General features: G+C 41.4%; 1 protein-coding gene and 1 non-coding gene across 11 annotated transcripts in view; one reads left to right on the top strand and one right to left on the bottom strand.

Moving 5' to 3' along the window:
- The window catches only part of RIC8B (RIC8 guanine nucleotide exchange factor B), a 109589-nt gene that overhangs the window by 21643 nt on the left and 69722 nt on the right, over positions 1-18224 (bottom strand). For all 10 annotated transcript variants that reach the window (XR_004965866.1, XR_004965869.1, XR_004965870.1 and 7 more), the window contains exon 8: positions 3754-3898. Coding sequence is in view for 5 of the 10 variants with exons in the window: in XM_036298005.1 (XP_036153898.1) it covers positions 3754-3898 (145 nt within the window). In the remaining 5 variants the exon portion in view is untranslated. The remainder of the gene's footprint in view (positions 1-3753; positions 3899-18224) is intronic.
- On the top strand, positions 7378-7484 carry LOC118652185. Its single transcript, XR_004966455.1, has one exon. It is a non-coding gene; the product is annotated as a U6 spliceosomal RNA (small nuclear RNA).

Below are 18224 nucleotides of genomic sequence, written 5' to 3'. Positions count from 1 at the left end.
GTCTCAAGTAGTTTGGGAATTACCATAAAAGTAGAACAGTGATTCTACAATAAACAAGATGGTAAATTATGAAACATCTTAATCCAAGTTTTTGCAGTCCATTAGCAGTGCAAAGAACTAGGGTGTGTGTTGTCACACTTTCACTGTTTACCAAATATTTACTAAGTATCTATCGTGTAGCAACCATACAAATAAACATACTGAATACATATATGTATATATATAAATAGATACTATATTGCATCTAGGCAATTAAAAAGAACTCCAAAATGTCTTTTTAAATTATAGTGCTTTCTAAGTGTTTCCTATGTTGAGTGTTTTGGATTAAGACTGATTCCTTTATTATAAAGGATATAGAAACTATGGTTGTAAATCTATAGGAAATGAAATGTGGAACAACACTGTAGTTATCTAATGCAACTGACCTCTTGCTGGCCATTTCCCCAAATTATAACACAAAAATAAAATAAAAAATAGAGAATTCAGTTATGAAAGTACAAAACTAGTGGGGTTGCAAATATCACAAAGGCTGGTAAACTTACAGAACCCAGTGTAATGCAGAAGCAGCAATGATTTTATTCTCAATTCTGACCTTCTAGAGCAGCGGTCACCAACCTTTTGGACCTTACGGACCACCAATGGTCCGCGGACCACCAGTTGGTGACTGCTGTCAATACAGATGCTAACAGAGCTACTGCTGAGAGAAATATAGTCAAGAAGGCAATACCCAAGCAGTTTAGTACAATGATTTTAAGCTTCTGAATGTGATCTGAACTAGTGGGGGTATTAAGGGTGTAAGGAGGTATCTTAAAGTTCTGCCCACTCTGGTCTTCCCCTCCTTCTGCCCCTCTGTACAGAAGTTCTTTAAAGGTACCTCTTTGGGCCCCCAGGCTCCTAGACACCCACCCTGAAAGTCACTGGTCTACAATGAGCCAAATGTCATTAGATACACATCTTTCAAATGATGTTTGCAATTATGTATACACCATATCAGTCAGTTATATTACATAAACAGTTTAGGAGCCTCCATGCTCAGAGGCATAAAAGAAACAGGTATAAAATTCGAATTTAGAGATTTGGTTTCTCTTTGATACAATACCAAAGTTTATATGACATCTTTTAACAAACATGGCTAAACATACACCAAAAACCTGTGTGACATGTAACTTGATTCAATGAGTATATCCTGTCTAAGTGTGCTAATTACAGAAAGCCATTTCCAGTCCATTACATACATTTATTTTGACACAAAAAGGACTGTTGTGATATTAACTGTCTCCCACAGCCTGAATGTAAGCTTCATACAATTCTTGGTTTCAGATTCCACTAAAGGATTATAGGTTACCTTAGTGCATTAATCAGAACCCACTTACATTTTTTTTTTTACAATGGGACAAGGGCCAACTGGATGAGGAGTAATTTCTCTGCTTTTGCCAATACTAACAACTCTTGTGAATAAATGTATCCTAAGAAACCTAGACTCTGATCCTGGGAACACTGACTAGTGAAGGATAATCAGAGGGTAGGGGAGTAAGCAATCCTTTCAGATTTTAGAAGTTCCACTAGATTGATACAAGTTTTCGTAACAATTTTTAGGGACAAAGTTCTTCAGGCTCTGTGGATCACTGCCTACAGCACAAAGGACTGTCTCGCTTAGAAAGTACTTTATTTACCACTACTTTCACAAGGACCATCTAGGTAACTATTTAAACAAATTAAACATTCCACTACCCTGTTTCACCTAAAAGTAGGGAAGATATAAGAAAAAAAACAAAAACGGATGGGAAACCCCTATTTATACTTGTAATGAGTAAACACAAAATTTCACAGTGGTGGCTATTCTGACCATAACATACCATTCCTATTAACAACATAGGCCAGGTTCAAAGGCTAGAGATTAGGGAGGTAAGGCCCAAGTACTAGTACAGAATCTTCTATGACCAAAAGCTAAGACAATAACAATATCAAACCTCATGGTCTTTGATTTAAACAAACAGTGCTCTTCTGAAATCTAGCATGTCTATTTCCCAAACCATTGGAAGATACCCAGTGTTCTTGTATTTTCTCTGAGCTCTTTCTTGTTACAGTAGCATTCTGGTGCTGTCTAGATAAATGGCCATTACCACTACAGAAATCATCTACCAAACAAAAGCAACAATACACATTGAGCTGCAACAATACTGACCACCCACAAGTACTTAAGAGTTGTCTAAGTTGATTGTGTCCACATCTCTGGGGCACAAAGAATGTCTAATGTAATTTCTATCTTCCTTTAATATGAGACTTCTCCATTGGTAAGTTTTAATGTTTCAAATGGAGAGGTATAAAACATTAAACTGTTATGGAAATACAATTTATGGAATGGAAAAAACAAGAGTGAGCAAGACTCATAATTAAATTATACATAATTAGGGAAAGATTAAAGTATTGATTTCTCTATCTTTTCTTCAAATACTTGATAGAGATACCCAATTTATAACATCTAAATGGTGGCAGTCTTAAGAACTTACTGCTAGCATTTCCCCACAAAGCCTTTTTTTGGTGGGGGCGGGGATATACTCTATAAGATCCTGCTGAGGCTGACAGCACTGGGGGTGCTAAAAGTAATGCTACCTGCTCAGACCAATTTGCTGAGAATATGGGCAATAAAATTCCTAATTAGGGCATGATCTTTTACCTTCTCACAACCCATTACTTTCATGTCAACAGGATATAATCTGTACTGAAAAAGTGGGGGTGGGTGCTGATTTTGCAGATAATGATTTTCTATCTTTGACCAAATACAACATGACCCACATCACACTCTAGAAGACTATCGGTAGAAAACATAGCATGTCAACATCAATGATGCCAAAAGGCAGTTACCCTTTTAACATTCAGTAATAAAAACCAGGAAACTGAGCTCAAACAACTCCTAGAAACCTTAGTTTCTTAGTGAGTGGAAACTAAGAAACCTACCTGGGATGGGGGTTGAGAGGAAGATGAAAAGAATGGGAAGGGAAGGAAGTAGAGGTGGTTTGTTTGGGACAGAAGAATTAGTCTCTGATTTATAAGCACTGACTCAGGGAGGACTTGAGGAGTCTCTGTTTGCCTGTTCAGAGCACTAATGCATCTGCTCAGAGGTAATTCCCTCAATGTTTGAGTAAAATTTACTATGGAGCCAAAGTTCTTTACTTTTGCTAGTAATGTGCCTTGTTGCTTTATTGACTCATAAGGGCTTTTATGCAAGAGGGAAGATCAGAATGTATGGAACCTACATTTAGCTTTCTGAGAAAGAATGAAGTATCAAATAACCAACCTAAATACTTAGTCTTGGTTACACCTTCTAAAATCTTAACATATGGAAAAGAAGCAAAAAGGAAGCAACAATACTTTTAAAATATATGACTGTAGATATGTAAAAGCACCCTCTTACTTCTTGGGACAGGGTAATGAGCATGTTGAAAATAATCATGCAGCAGAACATTCCTTGCAATTATTATCCTTCCTCAATCACTTGAAGACACTCTCTAAGGCAGCGGTCACCAACCGGTGGTCTGTGGACCACTGGTGGTCAGTGAGGTCCAAAAGGGTGGCGACCACGGCTCTAAGGCATGAGCAATGGAATGGCCTCTGAAAACACTATTACATGGAAAGTTTCCAAACCCACAAAAGAAAAAAAAAAACACTTGGAAAATGAGAGACAAAGGAAGTAAAAGGCAAATAACCCACTCAAAGGCACAGAATTAGGTGAAAAGAAACTTGATACTATACTTTGGTTTTGCATTTTTGTATTCTTCAGTGTCTGTGTCCTCGTCCTCTGAGTACCAATTATCTCCTCTTCCTCCAGTCAAGAGGCCCCTGGCAGCCAACAGTCCTGCAGCATTCCCATAGCCAGTGTATTTCAGCAGGCTATCCACTGCAAAAACAGAACAGGTTTTTAGACAGGAATCCTTGGGCATGCACTAGCATCACTGACTACTCACTAACACAGGGACATTGGAGATAAAGGCTACGATGGTAAAGCTTAAAATGGAGAATTTTTCAAAGTGTGGTTGGTAGTGGTTACACTATGTGCTCTGAGGACCAATCTTTTTTAAGGTTTCTGAAATTCAAACAGCTGATTTGAATATACTTCGTTGCGGAATTGGGAACTCTCTGACCACCAGGGCGTTGATTGGTAAGGGTACTGTTTTAAGTTTTTGTTCACAAATCTTATTTCTTTATCCAGTTTTAGAGAAATGATGATTAGAAACGAGTTACTGGCATTTTACCAATATCGCACATCATGTAAAATTTTTCTTACACCCTTTGTAGGAACTGGAGGGAAAGAAAATAAGAAAACTTAAGGATATTAGCAAATAGAACGGGCTAAGTTACTGCTTTTTTTAAAAAAAGTCAGCAATCTATATTTATAAAAGGTTAATATGCTAAGTGTCTGAGTGTCCGACCGGTTGGTATGATGCACACTGACCACCAGGGAGCAGACGCTCAATGCAGGAGCTGCCATGATGCACACTGGCCAGCACCACGGACCTGGAACCGACAAACCAACACTCAGCTTCCCCCAAGTGAGACACAGGCCCTGCCATCACTTAGGAATGACACCCCACCAAATCGTAGCCAACACTGCCAAGACCCCATGGCACAAAATGGGGCCCACAGGCCAGTCCAGCCCAGAAACGGTCGCTGTGGGTGCCGGGTAATGACGTCAGGTAGCAACACCCGGCTTCCTCTCCCTAGTGAGGACTAGCCTCTCTGCAGTTTCTTCAGCCCAGGAACATAACTTGCTTTATAACCAGGTGCAAACATTTCACAATTTAACCAAATGTCTGTGAAGCATTTTCGCATGCCTCATCTCATTTGATCCTCACAGAAGTCTTGGAATAGGTAGATAGGAGACTTGGGGGAATCCTATTCTCTTTTCATTAGCCATAAAATGGAGACTTAGAACATTTAGAAACTTGACCCGACTGAAAGAAGAAATGGTGGACCTTGAAAATGACTTCAGGTTTCTCACTGTGCAGAATATAGTCAAACACTGCTGCATTTAAATATTTTACCCTTTGTTACCCCTGCATGATCTACAATAATAATCTGCTTTGTGTTGATATTTATTGCTGTGTTGCTGACAATTACCTGAAAGAAGTTGGGGTGCTTCACTGGGCTGGAAAAAGTTTAGCTTAATCAGAAAGCAGGTCTAATTAAGCAAGTTTATCCTATCCTATATAATAAAAGTCCAATATGCTAAGTGCCCGGTCATCCATTCAACCAATCAAAGCGTAATATGCTAATGATATGCTAAGGCGGCTCAACCACTCGCTATGATGTGCTGACCACCAGGGGGCAGCCAGTTGACCGGTTGCTATGACATGCACTGACCACCAGGGGTTAAATACTCCGACCAGTAGGTTAGCTTGCTGCTGGGGTCCGGCCAATTGGGACTGAGAGAGATGGGCCAGACATGCCCTGGAGCCCTCCTGCATCCCTCCCCAGCCCAGATCATGCACCGGTGCGGTCCCTCGGCCTGGCCTGTGCCCTCTTGCAATCTGGGACCCCTCGGGGAATGTCGGAGAGCCAGTTTCGGCCCGACAGTGGAAAGACCGGTTGCTATGATGTGCACTGACCACCAGGGGGCAGACGCTCAGCGCTGGAGCTGCTCCCTGGTGGTCAGTGCGCTCCCACAGGGGGAGCTACACTCAGCCAGAAGCCAGGTTCACGGCTGGCAAGCGCAGTGGCAGTGGCAGGAGCTTCTCTCACCTCCGCAGCAACTCTAAGGATGTATGACTGATGGCTTAGGCCTGCTCCTAAGCCATCAGTTGGACATCCCCCGAGGGCTCCTGGACTGCGTGAGGGAGCAGGCCGGGCTGAGGGTCCACCCTCCCCCTGAGTGCATGAATTTTGTGCACTGGGCCTCAAGTATATACATAAAAGGCTAAGTTGATTCGCACATGCACAATGCATATAAAGCTCTCACTGGCACCAACTGCAGGTGTGTGTTTCTGTCACTGTAGATCGTGAATTTGGTTGACATTTCTATTATAGAGAAAGAGCGAATAGCAATATTAAAATATTTCTTCTAATTAATTTCCTTTCAATGTGCATGAATTCGTGTACTAGGCCACTAGTAAAATATATGAAAACACACAGAATCCACTGAGTAGGGAGGCTCGGGAGTTAGACTTGCTGGATTTCAATAATGAACACGTACTAGCTGGTTGACCCTGAGATGTTATTTTGCAGCTCTGTACCCACATTTTCTAATCTGGAGAATTGGAATAATATCTATCGCACAGGTCAACACATGCAAAGTGCTTAAAAAAGTGTCTGGCACAAAGTATTTTCCTAGTCATATAGGTAAAATGATCACTGATCATTTTCTGACTTAATCTTACTGGTAGTCAACCCAAATAAACAAGCCCCAACGAAGCATTTGGCACAGATCCCCTCTAAGTAATAAATACATTGCTTGTCACCAATGTAAGGTGATTATCTCTAAGAGAAGCAGACATGTAACACTTTTTCAGGAAAACCTTGAACTGTAGGAGTTTTCCTTTGTGTGTATGGTTTCTAAGCAGCTTTAAGGAAGATACTGAGCAATCACTAGCAGCTTTATATAGAAGTACTTTCTTTTCTTCAGACAATTTGAAGGTGAACACTAAAATATTTAATCAAAAGATAAAAATCAGCAAAACTTACTTAAGGCTTTCAATAAAATGGCAACTAAAGGCAACAGTAGGAAGCAAAATAACACTATCCTATCCATGTGTAAGGCCTCAGTAAAATCTACTTCTGAAATACACTGGAATTCATATCACTTACCTCAAAAAGATAAAATAAAGCTGGAGAAGATTCAGAGGAGAGCCCTGGCTGGTTTGGCTCAGTGGATAGAGCGTTGGCCTGCGGACTGAAGGGTCCCGGGTTTGATTCTGGTCAATGGCACATGCCTGTGTTGTGGATTTGATTCCTTGGGGGGGGGGGGGGGGGGGGGCGGGGGGAAGGGGCGTGCAAGAGGCAACCAATCAATGATTCTCTCTCATCATTGATATTTCTGTCTCTCTGTCCCTCTCCCTTCCTCTCTGAAATCAATAAAAATATATTAAAAAATAAAAGATTCAGAGGAGAGCAATTAAAATAATTCTGGGAACTAGAAAGAGGCAATGGATAGGGAAATAGGTGGGTAAGGACAGAGGATAACTGTGATAAGAGTATGAAATTATGAAAGGTGTGAATAAAATAAATAGACCAACCAGGAGAGAGTTGGCCATTAAATTTTCAAATACTTGAACTACAGGGTTGCTCCCTTGACAGTAAAAATAAAAGGAAGTCTTGCTTTCAAAGAATATAGCAAACTGGTGAAATTTATGCAAAAAGAAACATGTATTAATAATATAAGTAGTGCTTGCTTCGGCAGCACATATACTAAAATTGGAACGATACAGAGAAGATTAGCATGGCCCCTGCACAAGGATGACACGCAAATTTGTGAAGCGTTCCATATTTAAAAAAAAAAAATATATATATATATATATATATATATATGTAGATTAAATACAGTTTACACTCTAAGTTTCGACCATTTGCTACCTTAAAAACCTATTGGTAACTATGGTTTCTTTGGTAATAATTCTCAGTGGGTACTCAATAAAATCATATTACAATTTAATGAGAGATCATGGTGGTGTAATTTGAAAGCCCTCGGAATACATCTGATCTGCTCTCTCTTGCATTCAGAGCTTCTGCAAGATGAAGTGGTTTAGAGAAATCAAAGAATTCTTAATGGGTTATTAGGAAAAGTGAATATCCAGTGTATACAGGTATTCTTAATATTCATGGAGTCAGACATGACCTTAATGACACAGTCTCTGAGGTCAAAGGATCAAAGATCTGAACCCACATGGCATACTCTCTCACTGAATGAGTTTTTTATAGGGTTTATTATTATTATTGTTTTTAACAAGTAAGGATGTTTAGTGGTCCAGAAAAGAAATATTCACTGAAATTGTGGAAGTCTAAAGTGAGATATGAATAAATGGTCTAAATGAATATACCCCAAAACAAAATAACAATAAAAAGACACAAAATGTAACCACCTACAATAGCTAAAGATGAAAACAGTTTAAGAATTCAGAGTTTATCCAAGTCCAAAATAGATGAAAAAGAAGTAAACAGCGCACTAAATAACCTGCTTTCTTATGCAGATTGTCTTCCTAGAAGCCAGTTAATAGAAAAATTTCCTAGCACTTTCATGAAAATAACACTTACTTCTCATTCACTGGAACAAACATGTGCCAACTCTCTGACAGCTTCAGTTACAGAGACAATTTAAGACCCACCTTGTCTTAATAGCCTCAAAGCAGATGAGGCTATAGCCAATAGTTTTAAAATAAAATGAACTTTTGTTAATAGCATAAAATACTTAAAATGGGGGTTGGGTTGGGAAGACAAATGGACTACATAATTCTCATAGTAAGAAGCATTTTCCTTGTGAAGTTCTGACTGATGTTATATATTTTCAGTCCTTGGTCAGGAATTTGCATATGCGAAGGGTTTAAGTAATACACTGATTTTCAACTGCACCAATGGTTGGCGCTCCTAACCCCCACCCTGCTGAAGGGTCAACTATATTTGGTGGGGTGTTTCTAGCTACTTTTTCGTCTACTTTCAAATACATTGTATAACATCCTATTTGATATTGGGAAAACAGTAAAAAGGAAAATGGACTGAACTTGAATGGTACGGTGAGCTGCTAAAGGCAAAGAAAAGATATTCTGTGGTCCTTAAAAGAAAAAGAAACACAAGTATATGTGTTCTTTGTCATGGTAACCATCCATACAGTTAGGTGAAACTGCTGCAAAAATGAAACAAATAGCACTCAGTCAGAAAGTTGCAAGAAATATCTCACCATTATGTTACCAAGATGCCAGAGGGCACTATAAACAGAGGAAAGCAAACAGCAGCACACTGCAAAGTCAGAGCGACACACTGGCAGTCACGGTATCACTGCTTCCGCAAACACGAGTTTTATCACACTCTACCATGAAAATGAAAATGAGGGTTAGCCCTTTTACCAAGGAAAAAGAATGGCAGAGCCACAGTCTACCCAGAGGCCCTTCCCCCTTCTCTGTTACACATAATCCTTTCCTTCCAAATACTTCTAGAAATCCTACCTATACAGTGGTTCTCAACCTTCTGGCCCTTTAAGTACAGTTCCTCATGTTGGGACCCAACCATAAAATTATTTTCGTTGCTACTTCATAACTGTCATGTTGCTACTGTTATGAATCGTAATGTAAATATCTGATATGCAGGATGGTCTTAGGCGACCCCTGTGAAAGGGTCGTTCGACTGCCAAAGGGGTCGTGACCCACAGGTTGAGAACTGCTGATATACTAGCTTCCTCTAACTACTCTCCCTATGACTAGCCTCACACCCCTCCATCCAATACCTGCTATACCTTCGTAAAGCAAAAGTGTGACAGTACTGCCTTCCTGGATGAAACTTCTAATTTCTCCCCTAAAAGCTGAAGCTCAAGTTCTACAACAGGGCCAAACAGGTTCTTCATCTTCTGGCCTTTGCTTTCTTTCTCAAGTTCATCTCTTATTACTGTACACACTGCCAATCACTGCACCTTGGACTAGTTTTCTTTTCTGTGTATACCAAGGCAGTACCCCCGTTCTCTGTCCTCTCCTGTGAAGACTTTCTTTGACTTTCTCCACACCACCCAACCATTCTCTCTCCCAGGAGGTCACAGAACCTGACACACTCCTCTCTTCTGGTGCTTACCATAGTGTATTGAAAGTATTCCTTTTAATGTAGAATCCACAGGACAAGGTACAGGGGGTGCCAAAGTAGCTTATAGTTATTCATATGGAAAATAACAGTTTAATACAAGAATAAACTGTTTTGTGTATTCACAACTATAAACCTACTTTTGTCAACCACAGTAAATTCAGAGAGAGCACAAATGTTTGTTCTTTTGTTAAACTCTGGGGCACCCATTATCTGTAAGGTACCTTGTTAATACTAGGAATCCAAAGATGAAGAAGACATAATCTTTGACCTGAAGAAACTAATGTCCAGAATGAAAGTTCAACACATAAAAAAGTTACAACATAGCAAATGCGGAAAGTATTAAAAACAGAGAAAAGTAAAAATTATACAAGGCAGAGAATGATTAAATCTGCCTTGAATGATCAGAAATGTCTTTACGGAGATAATGCTTAACACACTTCAAGGATAAACAAAGCTCACTATGCTAACAAAGACAGGGAAAGGCATTCTATGCAAAACGAACAGCACCTGCTAAGTCATGCAGATATGCCAAGAAATGGTGCAGTATAATCAGGAAAGAATGAAGAACTTGGTACAATTAAGAATACACTACGAAGACAGGCATGGAGGGAAATTTTGGATTTTACCATGCAGGTGACAAGAAGTCTTTAAAACTTTTACAAGAATGAGTGATATAATTATACTTGCATTTTTAGAACAACCCCTCTGTTAGCCATGTGGAAGACAAATAGAAGAAAACCTGACCAGACAGAGATGACTATTTTAATAGTTTATTAAGTGGTACTTAGATTTGGGAATGCCCAGCAAATAGGCTGAAGCAGAAGTCAAAGGAGTGATCACTTCAGGGGCCAGAAGAGAACTCTAAAGAATAGTGGCAATAAAATGTGGACAAAGATAGGAGTTAGCAAATGAGACTGAAAAGAAGAGAGAAATCCAGGTGTGTGGTAGCACAGAAACAGAGTGGTCAATGGTGTCAGCTGTTAATGAGAGATGCAGCCAAGATAAGAACCAAAAAGTACCTGCTGTGTAATTTGTTAGTGAACCTGTGACCTGACGGAGCATTTGCAATGGACTCTGGGGAGGAACGGCAGGGGACAGCCTGACGGCAGCAAGGCGAAGCCTGAGTGGGTAGTAAGGCACTGAAAAGAAAAGCAGGTGAATGTTTCAAGATGCTGAGACGTGAAGATGCATATAGGTTGAGGGAAATACAGGGAGAGTTAAAAACAAACAAAAGAATAGAGGATAAGAATGGATGGAGCAAGCCTTCTGAGAAGACAGGAAGAAAAAAGATCAATAGGAAAAGAGAACTGCTTGGCTCTGAGATAAAGAGACACCTATTCCTCTGAGAGAGAAAGGAGACAAAAGTAAGTTTATAAAGGTGAGGGATCTCAAGCCTTATTTATCTCTGCAATTCAGCCCCTGCCACAATGCCTAGCACATACTGGGAAGTAATGAATATGTTAAAAGGGGGGAAACCTCACCAAGGCAGGGAGCTTTTAAAAATATTTTCTTTTATTAAACCACGTTAGGTCTAACTTTAGGCCCCTTCAGAAAGTATATAATTTGCAGAGCAGGCAATAAGAGTTTAGTTTTGTCAGGGCTCCACAAAACAAGTGAGTAGCATGAGCACGTGTTAGCTGGAGATTCAGTTTAGCTGGCACAGATGGGTACTGAAGATACTTGGATAGTTCTTTCTGTGCCAAGTCTTCCATAAAATGTTGCCCTTTGTATTTCACCCTATTTCAGTTTTCTTTCTTAATCCAGTCTCTGTGTTCCTAACCCAGTTTGACAGCTGCCTGTTGTCTCTACTTAGTGGTCTGACTTTTGAGCCTGGATCACAGTACCTTCACTTTCAAGCAGCTTTGAATATCCTTGAGAGGGAGGTCAGCCACTGTGATAAATTACTTAACATTTATTTCATTTCGATACAGTCTGTCTCCAAACACAACCCAAATTCCAAGATCTGATGACTTTTATAAGATGAATGTTTTTTGCCCCAGATTTTAAAATTGGAATTAGTTGACAGAATTTAAAAACTGGGAGATTTTATGTAAAAATTCAGAGTCCTGGCCTCTCTTGGAAAATCTATAAGATTTGGTAATACTGACCTACGTGTTCCTCCATGGTAATAATCAGTGGGAGCCAAACAGTAGCAATGCCCTCTTTCTAGTTGCCCCCTGCTCACCCCCTGGTCCTCAGTCCCAACCTACTATCTCCCCAACAATGAGCTAAGTGTCAGTTTTCATTTATCATCTTACGTCCACTCCATTTGACTTACTTTTATTACCAGCCTGGCACTTGTAGGCATTTGTGTTATAACCCTTGATAAGAAAGTAAATAATACAAATGAGGGCAGAGACCTTATTTATCTTGTATACATACCTCTGTATTCTCAAGGTCTAGCTCAAAAATATTTGCTAAATAAATTTTTATTCCAGAAGAATAAATCTACTAAACTTAAAAATAAATTGGAAGGAGAAGCAGAGGAAAATATATAGATTGTTAGAGGTCAAATGAAAAAGATACAATTTTGCTAATATGGGTTGGTTTGAGGCCCAAAGTTAGGACTATGAAACACAAATGTTGGGTCCAAGGGGGAATGAAGTGAAACATTTCAAATGAAAAACAATTAACAAACTCCTTTATAAATGCATATACTATTATTCACTATGACATTCACTAAGTCATTCGTAAGGTGACTATATTTGTATGTGTAATTTCTGTACTTAGATATGTAATTATAGAAGAAATAAACTTTATTTTCCCTCATTTAATAACTTTTTTAGAAGTAACACAAGAAATGCATGCTTATTGTAGAAAAAAAATTACAAAGCAGAGAACTCAAAAGCAAGTTAATAGTCATCCTACTACTCAGAGATAACAATGGATAATATTTTGGTGTATATTTTGATACACCTTTTTAAATAAATAGATACGTGTGTGTGTATATAATTATACTTTAAAAAAACAAATTTCTGATTTCAGAAAAATTTATTCAATTCAGCCAGTATCTGCAGATTATGTGCAAGGCACTACACCTGTCACTTAATTCCAAAATGCTATATTAATTTTTTTCAAAGTCATGAAAGAATTGAATTGTTTAAAAGAGCAGATATTAAATAACTAGTCTATGATAATAGCTTAAGATAATTATTATGAGAGGAAATATGGAATGATAATACTCAAATTTGGGCTTTAGCCCTAAGCAACTATGTAACCTTCAATAAGTTACTGAAAGGCTCTCAAATGCAAGGGTGCCTCTTTTACGACATTAAAATAATAATGATATTTATCTTAGAGGGGTCTTATGAGAATGATGGGATTATGGCATAGGACATTTGGCACAAGATACCTCAACACAGCTGCTATTGTCATTGTTATGACATTGATCAGATTATGTTGCTAATATACCATCTTAATAGGAACTGAAGTGGTTGGATCAATCAGTCAGAAATGAAGTTTAAGAATTCAATGGATACAACTCAGTAGTAAAAAAAACGAATACAGTTGACCATTGAACAATACAGATTTGAACTGTGTGTGTGGGTCTGTTTGTATGTAGCTTTTTTTCAATAATTATGTATAGTACTATAAATATATTTTCTCTTCCTTATTACTTTCTTAACTTTTTTTCCTTTAGCTTACTTTACAAAGTATATGTTAATTGACTGTTTATGTTCCTGTCAACAGTAAGTTATTAGTAGTTAAGTTTTTGGGGAGTCAAAGTTACATGTGGGTTTTCAACTGTGTGTGGGGTCGGCACCCCTAAACCTCCATGTTGTTCAAAGGTTAACTGTAGTTTAGTTATGAGTGGGCAAAGGACCTGAATAAGCATTGTCCCAAGGAAAACAGCAGCACATGAAAAGGTGCACAACATCCCTAATTATTAGGGAAATACATATCAAAACCACAATGAGAGATCACCTCACACCTGTTAGGATGGCTTTTATCAAAAAAAAACTAGAGATGGTAAGTGTTGCAAGGATGTGGTGAAAAGGGATTCCTTCTACACTGGTTGGTGTAAATGTAAGCTGGTGCAACCACTATGGAAGATAGTATGAAGGTTTCTCAAAAAATTAAAAATAGAACTACTATGTGATCTAACAATCCAAGTACTGGGTATATTTCCAAAGGAATGAAATCAGTATTCCCAAAAGATATCTGCATTTCCATGTTTGTTGCAGCATTATATACAACTAGGGGCCCAGTGCACGAATTCGTGCACCTTGAAAGGAACTGTGGGCTGCTAGGCTGCAGTGGGCACAGGGGCAGGTCTCAGCCCATTCTCCATGCCCCCGCCCAGCCACTGCTGCTCCCACTGCAGCCACTCCCACGTGCTGATGGCACTGGCCCCATTCACACCCACTGATGGCGCGGAGCAACTGGGGCCAGCGCCAGCAGCGGGTGCAAGTGGGGCTGGGGCTGTCAGCAGGTGCGAGTGGGGGCTGCTGCCCTGATCATCCCTTAGGAGCAAGGGGAGATGGAGAAGCCCTGAGGGACGATTGGGGCTGGCAGCCACTGCTCGCACCTGCTGATGGTGCCAAGCGATTGGGGCCAGTGCTAGGGGCCGTCAGCGGGTGCGAGCAGGGCTGGCGCTGGCAGCATGTGCAATGGCGCGCAGGAGCAAAGAATTTTCAGTAACCACCAGAGGCTTGCCCTGATGACAGCGACCGGCGCCCCGCTTTGGTCTGGCGCCCCTGCTCACCTGCTCCACCATCCCACCATGGCCGACGCCTGCCAAGTTCCGTGAGTGGCCCCTGGTGGTCAGTGTACGTCATAGCAACCGGTTGTTCTGCCGTTTGGTCTATTTGCATATTAGGGTTTTATATGTATAGATAACCAAGATATGGAAATGAGTTAAGTGTCCATCGATAGATGAATGGATAAAGGAGATGTGGTAAATATATACGTATCCTATCTAATAAAAGAGAAACATGGTAATTAGCCATACCTCTGCTACCCTTCCCATTGGCTAATCAGGGCGATATGCAAATTAACTGCCAGCCAAGATGGCAGCCAGAAGCCAGGCAGCTTGAAGCGAACATGAGGCTTGCTTGCTTCAGTAATGGAGGACTCCAATGTTCCCCGCCTGCCTCTGAGCTTGCAGTTTGAAACATTGTTACAAATATAGAAGCTAAACAAAACCCCGGAAACCTGCTTTCAGCCAGCCGGGATCTCAGAGCTGGAGTTGAAACAGTGTTTCGATTATAGAACTCAAACAAACCAGATACCTGCTTTCAGCAGTGGAGGCCTAAGAGCTGGAGCCAAGCCTCAGAGCTAAAGCTGGCCCAGAATAAAAAAAGAAAAAAGAAAAAAAGGAGCGGTTGGGAGCTTCAGTCACCCACCAGCCTGGAAACAGCCCTCAGCCCCTCACCCAGACTGGCCAGGCACCCCAGTGGGGACCCCCACCCTGAAGGGTGTGTGACCAGCTGCAAACAGCCATCATCCCCTCACCCAGGCTGGCCAGGCACCCCAGTGGGGACCCCACCCTGATCCAGGACACCCTTTAGGGCAAACCAGCCGGCCCCCACCTGTGCACCAGGCCTCTATCCTATATAGTAAAAGGGTAATATGCCTCCCAGCACCGGGATCAGCGGAGCCGCGAGGCCTCCCAGCACCGGAATCAGCGTGACAGGGGGCAGCGCCCAAACCCCCTGATCGCCCTGCAGCTGTGTGTGTGACAGGAGGTGGGGCCACAACCTCCCTATCGGCCCTGCTCTGTTCCTGACAGGGGAAGGCGCCCCAACCCCCTGACTGCCCTGCTCTGTGCGTGACAGGGGACAGAGCTCCAACCCCCCTGATGGGCCCTGCTCTGGGAGTGACAGGGGTCAGCGCCCCAACCCCCTGATTGGCCCTGCTCTGTGCGTGACAGGGGGTGGCGCCGCAACCTCCCCATCGACCCTGCCTTGAGTGTGACAGGGGGCGGTGCCCCAATCCCCCATCGGCCCTACCCTGAGCATGACTGAGGGTGGCATCGCAACCTCCTGATCCGCCCTGCTCTGTGCATGACAGGGGCCGGCGCCCCAACTCCCCAATCGGCCCTGCTCTGAGCCCGACCAGGGGCTGCACCTAGGGATTGGGCCTGCCCTCTGCCACCCGGGAGCAGGCCTAAGCCAGCAGGTTGTTATCTCCTGAGGGGTCCCATACTGCAAGAGGGCACAGGCCGGGCTGAGGGACTGCTGGGGTCCAACCCCAGCGGGTCCAGGGGTCCCCAAAGGTGTGGACAGAGTCAGCAAAGAAGGAATGACATGGAGGCAGCGTTCAGTTGATCAGCAGCCTAGCCAGGATCTCTAGCCAGGATCTCCAGCCAAGTTCTGGTCTGGATCTCCAGAGAGGTTCTGCTTTAGATCTCCAGCCAGGTTCTGTGTCCATGTTCTCTTGCTAGGTTCTCCAGCCAGGTTCAGTCACCAGGTTCTAGTCAGGTTCTCTTGCCCATTTCTGTAGTCAGGTTCAGTCCAGGATCTTTTGCCATGTTCTCTCCAGCGAAGTTCTTCTGTCTCTAGTTCTGTGTGTTCTGTCTTCTTACATCTGTATTTATACCAGTTGATTCCAATCCTATCAATCTCTATTTCAAAGGTTAGGGCGTTTCTTATCTCCATTCCAGGGAGTAAAGATTATGTAGCTTAAGCATGATTGTTCGTAGTTAAAGTGATTAATTACCCACCTGGCACTTAGTTAAGAGGTTTTATTCCCTCCCTAACTTCAAGGGAAAATCCCTACCTGGGGAAACAACCTTTTTCAGAGACCTTGGTTAAAACACATAGTGCCAAGAAGGTGAGAAAACATATTAAGAACAGTATGCCATATATGCCAGGTCCTTTGAAATAGCAAGGATGGACCGGCTCCCGGCAAGGGACCGCCCCCCCCCGCCCCCAGTACACAAATTTTTGTGCACCGGGCCTCTAGTATGTTTATAAAATGTAATATTATTTAGCCTTGACAAATGAGGGAATCCTGCTATTTGTGATAACATGGATAAACCTAGAGAACTTTATGTGAAGTGAATAAGCCACATCCTGTACGATCTTACTTATATGTGAAATCTTAAAAAACAAACAGCACTGGCTAGTGTGGCTCAGTTGGTTGGAGAGTCATCCCGTGCACTGCAAGGTCTTGGGTTCGCTTCCCAGCCAGAGCACATACCTAGGTTTCGGGTTCAGTCCAGGTGGGGGAACATGCGGGAGGCAACTGATCTATGTCTGTCTGTCTGTCTGTCTCTCCACATACCTCCCTCTCTAAAATCAATAAAAAATAAATAATGAGCAAACATATTTAAAAAACAAAAACAAAACATACACACAAACAAACAACTCATAGAGCCAGAATATAATGGTGGTTACCAGGGGGTTGGGTAGAGGTTATGGGAAATGGGGAAATGCTGGTCAAAGAGCATAAGCCTCCAGTTATAGCATGAGTATGTTCTGGGGATCTAATGTACAGTATGGTGACCATAATTAACAGTTATTGTACACTTGAAATGTGCTAAGAGAGTAAATCTTAAGGTTCTTACCACACACACACACACACTCGGTAACTATGTGAGGTAGTAGGTATATTAACCTGACTGTAGTAGTCATTTCACAATGTACATGTATATCAAATCATTGTGCTGTGTACTTCAAATACATACAATTTTATCTGTTAATTGTACCTTGATAAAGCTGGGATAAAGAATAAACAGAATTCAACTGACTTAAGATTTTGAGAGGAGTAAAGTTTTCTATCTCCAAATTATCTATCTCAAAAAACTGGGGTACTATAAAAGAGTGGAAAATAAAATCTGCTTAGATGGGACTTTTTTACTAGTACATTTATAAACCAGGAGATGAAGAAACAAGTAAGAATATCAGAATAGTCGAAGTACCTTATTTGGAGAACTTGCCTTTTGCAGAGCAAACAACCCATACAATTTTAGAAAACACCTTTCAGATGTATTTCAAAAAACAATTGCTTTATATATATACTTATAAAATAGTATTTATTACATTCCAGTGTAGTTATTTTATGTAGTTACTAGAGGCCCAGTGCACAAAATTCGTGCATGGGTAGGGTCCCTAGGCCTGACCAATGATCAGGGTGAATCAGATTCCTGCCTACCTGCCTCCTCCTTCCCTCACTCCCTCAGCACCCCACCGCTACCACTGGCCACCCACCATGTTCCGTGCCGCCCCTGGTGGTCAGCGCATGTCACACCAAGTGATCGAACTCCCGGTCTCCTGGTTAAATTCCAGAGGGGACACTTTGCATTAGCCTTTTATATATATACTGAATGGCCAGATTATTATGACCACCTGAAGTTTGTAGGCAAATTAGCTATAATTTCGCACTGAAGTTGCTAGAGGGCTAGACCATTATAAATAGGGAAGCAGGTTGTTTACCACAACAGTAGAAGTGATTTTTTTCTGAAGAAATGGGTAAACAATGCGATTTAACAGCCTTTGAACATGGAT

Source organism: Myotis myotis, unplaced genomic scaffold, assembly GCF_014108235.1.
Source record: "Myotis myotis isolate mMyoMyo1 unplaced genomic scaffold, mMyoMyo1.p scaffold_m19_p_3, whole genome shotgun sequence".
NCBI classification, from domain to species: Eukaryota; Metazoa; Chordata; class Mammalia; order Chiroptera; family Vespertilionidae; genus Myotis; species Myotis myotis.
Note: the sequence above shows the minus strand (reverse complement) of the source record. Positions and strands in the feature narration are given on the sequence as shown.